The 7447-nt window shown below is 43.3% G+C and overlaps 1 protein-coding gene across 1 annotated transcript in view; it reads left to right on the top strand.

Annotated features, from left to right (window-relative positions):
- Positions 1-7447, top strand: part of fat3a (FAT atypical cadherin 3a) — an 89836-nt gene that overhangs the window by 47399 nt on the left and 34990 nt on the right. The window contains exons 9-11 of the mRNA XM_016462347.1: positions 830-1105; positions 1981-2191; positions 2839-6948. Coding sequence (XP_016317833.1) covers positions 830-1105; positions 1981-2191; positions 2839-6948 — 4597 coding nt within the window. The remainder of the gene's footprint in view (positions 1-829; positions 1106-1980; positions 2192-2838; positions 6949-7447) is intronic.

Here is a 7447-nt window from a genome sequence, read left to right on the forward strand (position 1 = left end):
TACTCTACAAATATATGTGGGATTATTAGCAGAAATCATACCATGTGTCATACTCGCGGGGACAGTATGCTTGGAAATAATATTTCATGTCTTCCATTGCATTCGTTATTTGTAGTGCGCCAGCCACCCAATAGCAATAAGCTTTGTGCTTTTGGTAGGCCTACTTTTAATATAAGTCTCAGCTTTCAAAATCAGTTTTATAGCAAACCCAAATTATGTGTCTTACAATAATGTTTTTCAAGCTCTTTAATGATCAGATCGCTGTATTTATGTGATCCAATTCATTAAATTATACTGTTTTCTTTGTGAAAATTCCAAAATTCCAAATTTGTGAAAATTCCAATGAAAATAATGTCTCATTATTGCAATCGGAAAGACTCACATGCCACTTAAACTGAAGCAAATACAGCGATCTGTCACGCCACATTAAAGAGCGTGAAAAAAACACATTATTGTAATATATTGTTTGTATTTCACTATAAAACTGCCAGATTTTGAAAGCTGAGACTTTGGAATATCTCCCGGTGCTCGCAATCCGAGCCATTTGCATGTGCAAAAGGCTAGAATATACTCTCAAAATATTATAACTTTAATCTTTATTCTCAAAACATTTTGACTTTATTCTCGTAATTTCTACTTTATTCTTGAAATATTACGACTTTAATCTCGTAATCTTCGTTTTTAAAAAAAAATTTAACGTGGCACTAAAACGCCGTCTTACTTTTTCAGGATTCTTTGATGGATAAAAAGTTAAAAAGAACAGCATACACTTGTACTTAAAGTAAATTTCATGTTGAATTCCTGTATTTATTTTTATTTTTTTTCACAGGTCCACATTACAGTTCTGGACAACAACGACAACGCCCCTGTTTTTTCCCAGCCTACCTATGACATCACAATCACAGAAGACATGCCCCCGGATACTGAGGTTGTTCAGGTGTTGGCGTCTGACCGTGACGAGCGCCACCGTTTGACCTTTAGCCTCCAGAGCAGCGTTGACCCCAGCAGCATGCGGCTCTTCCGCATCGACCCTAACAATGGAATCATCTACACGGCTCGCAGACTGGACCACGAGAGCCGAACACAGCACATCCTCACCATCATGGTAATTCAGTTTTTTATGAAAATACCACATAACCAGAATGCCACAGCAACCACATACGAATGCACTAAAACTCTTTAGAATTGCATAGCAGTGCTTTGGCAACCATTATTTTGACTTGGGTCAGTAAACAATCACCTAGAATTTTATTTATTGTGTTATATATTTTTCTCTATTTTAAATTTTTTTTCACTAAATATATATAAATATATATTCACACACATATATATATATATATATATATATTTTTTTAAGGCTCATAGATCAGTCGACATATATACTTTTTTACCAACTAAAAATTATTTTATTTTATTTTTGAGAGAACATTGTGACTCGCATTGGATAGATAAAACAGCAGAGGTATCGTTTGATTAGTGTTGATAGTATACATTCCCACAGATTTGGCTCCCTCCTGTCTCTCTTTCATGCTCTCCACGCTTGAGTGCAGGTATGACAGGAACAGGAGATTGCTCCTTGTGCTTTGGCTGCCGTCACTAGTTTAATGTCTTCTGCACCTGTGTCGTTTCTCCACTGTGATCTAATTATTGATCTGATCTGTATCACTCCTTGTTTCCGCTCTCCCCTGACGAGGGTGAGAGACAGTGAGTGTCATATCTAATAAGCACATGGATATTCCTGCTGCCTGCAAACAGATGAAATTTGTTATTATAATCCGGAGAGAGATGTTATCCACTCCATCTGGCAGTGAGCGAGTTTGTTTTGTGTGTATGAGTTTGCGTGTGTTTCGGTCTTGCTGTTTCCTTGTGTTGGATATTGCTGTCTCTCTCAGACAGGGAATTCATTTTTGTTTCTCCCTACTGCTCTCTTTATTTCTCTCTATATTTTTTGCTTTCTTCTTTACTTTCCTTCAATATTAGGTGAAGGATCAAGAGTTCCCGTACAGACGTAGTCTTGCTCGTGTCCTGATTGGTGTAGAAGATGTGAATGACCACGCCCCTCTTTTTACCATGGTGATGTATGATGGACAGGTGTATGAATCAGCGGCACTGGGATCGGCTGTTCTCACGGTGACTGCACTCGATAAGGACAAGGGCCAAAATGCACAAATCAGTTACAGCATCGACTCAGGTATGCACACGCTCACATACACTACCTGTCAAAGTCTGGACAAACTTCATTGAATTTCTCATGATCTTTACTTAACTTTTGGATGAATTGATTTTGGATTTGTGTTTACATATGACATTACCAATTATTTTATTTTATTTTATTTTATTATTTTATTTTATTTTACATCCATATATATAAATACGTCTTAATATTCAATTTCTTTACCGACTGAATGTTTTGTTTTGTTTTTTGTTTCGTTTCGTTTCGTTCTGGACCATATAGCAAAGAAAAAGCAGCCAGAAAGCCAGCATACATGGATTTTTTTAAGAAGCTAATTTATATATATATAGGTTTTGTTTTGGTGTTTTTTTTTTTTTGTTTGTTTGTTTTTTTGTTACATTTTTGGCCATTTTTTCCCACAACATATTTAATTTTTTTTTATTTCATAATTTAAAAGATTTAATATTATTCTAAAATTAGGAAAATTGTGAAAAAGTTGATGTGTACAAATTTTTTTACTTTTATTTACACACATAATTTCAAACAAGCATGCAATCTAATGCATTATGGCACGTGTGTCCTTGTATACAATAACATGCAAGCTAATGCAGTAGATTTGTAAGATCTTATTTTTCTTACACTTCCTTTTTTCTCTTTCGATTTAGGGAACACAGGGAACACTTTCCGGATTGATCCTGTTTTGGGCATCATCTCATTGGCTCGGGAGCTGGACCTGTCCAACATTGGTCACTACGTTTTGTCTGTCAAAGCAACAGATAACGGTTCTCCGGCATTGTCTTCAACAGCTGTCGTCCGAATCGCAGTCACATTGTCTGATAATGCTGGTCCTAAGTTTCCCCAAAGTGAATACCAGGCGGAAATATCAGAAGGTGTTGCCATTGGAACTTCAGTCATCACAGTGAACGCTCTAAGTCTGTCCACCCTTACCTATGACATTCGCCACGGCAATGGTCATCGGACATTCCGCATCAACCAGTACAGTGGAGTGATCACTACGCAGAAAACTCTAGACTTTGAAACAGTTTCCTCCTACGTGCTAATAGTCACTGCAAGCAACATGGCTGGACAGGCCTCAAATGCTACAATAACTGTTACAGTTCTCGACCAAAATGATAATGCACCGGTGTTCCAACAGCTGCGTTACCATGGAAGTATCAGTGAAGGTGCCGGGCTTAACAGTGTTGTGCAGAGTGACAATGGACAACCACTAGTCATACGAGCAAGTGACACTGACCGCAACCATAATGCCCTGTTGGTGTATCAGATCATGGAAGAATCTGCCAGGCGATTCTTTGCAGTAGATGCCGGTACTGGCTCCATAAGGACAATTGCTCAGCTTGACCATGAAACCACACCTACATTCAGTTTCCATGTTAACGTCCGAGACAGTGGACATCCACAACTCTCAGCTGAGCATCCTGCAGAAGTGACCATTGAGGTGCAAGATGTTAACGACTGCCCACCTAAGTTTTCCCAGGATTCCTATGAAGCTGTCCTTTTGCTCCCAACTTATGAAGGTGTGGAAGCCCTAAAGGTTTCTGCTACTGATCCCGATGGTAATGGCCAGTCAGACCTCACCTACTCATTGACAGATGGCAGCATAGAACATTTCAGCATTGAGCCAAGCACTGGACTGTTGACTGTGAGAAACAGTACTTTTAGCAAAGAACGATTCCGCTTCAGCGTCCGTGTTTCAGATGGACGCTTCTCCAGCACCGCTCTGGTTACCGTCCTGGTGCATGAGGCTCTGGACAGTGGCCTGGCTTTTACTCACAATATCTACAATGCCAACATTGAGGAGAACAATGGTAACATAACAGCAGTTGCTGTCGTTACAGCACTAGGGAACAAGTTGAACGAACCCCTGCGATATACTTTGTTGAATGCAGGTGGGAAATTTCGCATCAAGCCAACATCCGGTGCCATTGAAACTGTCGGAGTCCCATTAGACAGGGAGGAGAAGGAGGAATACGGACTTCTGGTACAAGCAGGCCGTGAGGAAGACCGTCTCCGTGTTGCAAGGGCACTGGTCCGAGTTCAAGTCACCGATGTTAATGACAATTCTCCAGTTTTTGTTGGATTGCCATACTATGCTGCTGTGCAAGTGGAAGCGGAGCCTGGGACAGCAATATTTCAAGTGACAGCAGTGGACCGGGACAAAGGACAAAATGGGGAGGTGAACTACTTTCTGCAGGATGAACTGGGACATTTCGAAATGGACCGTGTGAGTGGCGAGCTTCGCCTATGGAGAGCTTTCGAGGCTGATCTCTCCAGTGTGGAATATCAGGTTCTGGTGTTTGCCCGTGACATGGGAACACCACCTCTTTCCTCTTCAGTCACCTTTCCCATTACAGTGGTAAACAGAGCAATGCCAGTGTTTGACCGACCATTCTACTCAGTGAAAGTGAGCGAAGACATACCAATATGGACTCCAATTCTGGGAATAAACGCCAGCAGCCCTGAAGGCCAGAGTGTCCTTTACACAATCACACACGGTGACCCAGGAACACTCTTCTCCATTGGATTTGACACAGGTGTTATCAGTGTCATCTCTGCCCTCGACTATGAGACCAGTCCTTCCCACAGACTCATCATCAGAGTAACAGACTGCCTCACAGGCGCTCGTGCAGAAGTGGATGTTGAAGTTACTGTTTTGGATGTCAACGACAACCCTCCAGTCTTCGAGCAGCCCTCGTACAAAGCTGTAATTTCAGAATCTGCCATGATTGGCACTGCAGCCTTGCAGGTTCTCGCAACAGACAGCGACTCTGAGAAAAATGCAGCTGTCCGGTACCAAATCATTCCAGACCGTGCCAACAGCACTGACCACTTCCACATCGACAGCAGCAGTGGTCTAATTCTGACAGCTCGCTCCCTGGACCATGAGACCATACAGCGCTATGTGTTTCTTGTCAAGGCAACAGATAATGGCTTTCCCCCATTGAGCAGCGAAGTTTGGGTCACAGTCAATGTCACGGACACAAACGACAATGCTCCTGTGTTTAACCAACTGCTCTATGAAGCCTCTATCAGTGAGTTGGCACCCAAAGGGCACTTTGTTACATGCATCCAGGCCTCTGATGCAGACCGTTCAGATGCAGAACGCTTGCAGTATGGCCTGGTGTCTGGAAACGAAAGGATGCTGTTTGAGCTTGATGCCGCCACCGGTGTCCTCACCCTGAGTGGCCAGCGACGCATGCTGCGCATGCCTTCCACCATCACCCTAAATGTAAGCGTTTCCGATGGAGTGTTTACCAATACAGCACAAGTACACATTCGGGTAGAGCGAGCAAATCTGCATGCCCCCCAGTTCACCCAGGGCATGTATGAGGCCGATGTACGGGAGAACGCACCAGTGGGATCAAAGGTCATTGCAATCATGGCACAAGATTCTGATCCTGGACCGTTTGGGGATGTGAGGTATGTGCTGCTCTCAGATGCTGCTCGGGATTTGTTCAGTATTGATGGCAGTGGACAAATAACGACACTTGAACGTCTGGACCGGGAAGAACGAAGTGAGATGGTGCTGTCCATTGCTGCTGTGGATGCAGGTGGCCGATCTGGATATTGCAGTGTCCGGGTCACCGTACTAGATGAGAACGACAATGCTCCACTGTTTGGCGCCTCGGAGTACCATGCAAGTGTGCGGTCTGAGGTTGAACCTGGTACCCTTGTGACACAAGTACAAGCTTGGGATCTAGATCAAGGTGCCAATGGACAGGTGAGCTACAGTCTGTACAGCGAAGCCAGCCTGCAGGTTACTGAACTTCTGGATATCGATCCTGACAGTGGCTGGGTTGTCGCCAAAGGCAACTTCGCCCCTTTGCGTGGATCTGTACTGTCCTTTTTTGTTAAAGCCTCTGATGGAGGTGCACCTGTTAGACATTCCCTTGTGTCTGTCTACATACATGTTTTGTCTGCCGATGCCAACATACCTTCCTTCAGCCAACCACAGTTCTCCTTTACTGTGCCAGAGGACATGCCCATTGGTTCCGTGCTGGGAGCAGTGCATCTACACACCTCAACTAGCCACTCTTCCTTACCAGTGAGCTTCTCAGTGGTGATCGGACAGACTCTAGAGAGTAACAGTGATGGAGTGTTTGTGGTTGACAAAGAAACCGGCATGATCAAACTAGACAAAGCACTGGACCGAGAGCTGACAACGGCCTATCATTTCAAAGTGATGGCAATGTTGCAGCAGGGACGTTTGGACGCAGTTTTGGCCGTAGATGTGGAGGTCAAAGTACAAGATGTCAATGACAACAAACCATCGTTTGAGTCGGATAACTATGAGGCATCAGTCACTGAGGGTCTTTCTCCTGGGACTAGGATTCTGCAAGTGCGAGCTTTGGATCCTGATTGGGCAGCTAATGGTCAGGTGACTTACAGTCTTGCTCCACCTGGGTTGCTTGGTGGCTCCGGTGGGGAAGACATTGAAGAGCATGGAGCCTACTTTACGATTGACAGCAGCTCTGGTTGGATATCAACACTGAAAGGGCTGGACCATGAACAGAACCCCGCCCATAGTCTTACAGTCTGGGCATTTGACCTTGGAGATCCTGCTAGCCAGTCATCCTCAACAACAATAACTATAGCAGTGAGCGACTCCAACGACAACGTACCACAGTTTCTTCAGCCCCGTTACTATGGAAGTGTACGTGAGAGTGATGCACCTGGTGAAGTGGTGGCAGTACTGAACACACGGGACAATGACAGCTCACCTGGAAACCGACAAGTCACCTATCATATTACAGGTTAGAACTGGCAAAAATCGATGTACACTGCATGACCTTCCACACTGCAAAAAATCATGTTCTTAATTATCTTTTTTGTCTAAGCGTCCAGTTAAAATATTGAAAAACCTTTGAAAAAATTTACATTTCTTGAGAAGCAACACTACATGAGATATTTAAAGGGGTCATCGAATGCCCATTTTCCACAAGTTGATATGATTCTTTAGGGTCTTAATGAGAAGTCTATAACATTCTTTGTTTAAAATTTCTCAATGGTAGTGTAAAAACACATTTTTTACCCTGTCAAAATCAGCTCTGTTTTCAGCAAGCCATTCTAATGAAGCTGGATCACAAATGATTCGTGCGAATATAGACGCATTTAGGCAGATCGGGATCAGCGCATTCCCTTCAAAACGAAAGTAACGTTAATCCCCTGCATCTTCATTGGCTCAGATGTCGGGAGTAAATGACGACTGCTATATTCATTATTACATCCAACAACAAAACACCTCAATCGCTT

This window comes from Sinocyclocheilus anshuiensis, unplaced genomic scaffold (assembly GCF_001515605.1).
Source record: "Sinocyclocheilus anshuiensis isolate Anshui unplaced genomic scaffold, SAMN03320099.WGS_v1.1 scaffold272, whole genome shotgun sequence".
NCBI classification, from domain to species: Eukaryota; Metazoa; Chordata; class Actinopteri; order Cypriniformes; family Cyprinidae; genus Sinocyclocheilus; species Sinocyclocheilus anshuiensis.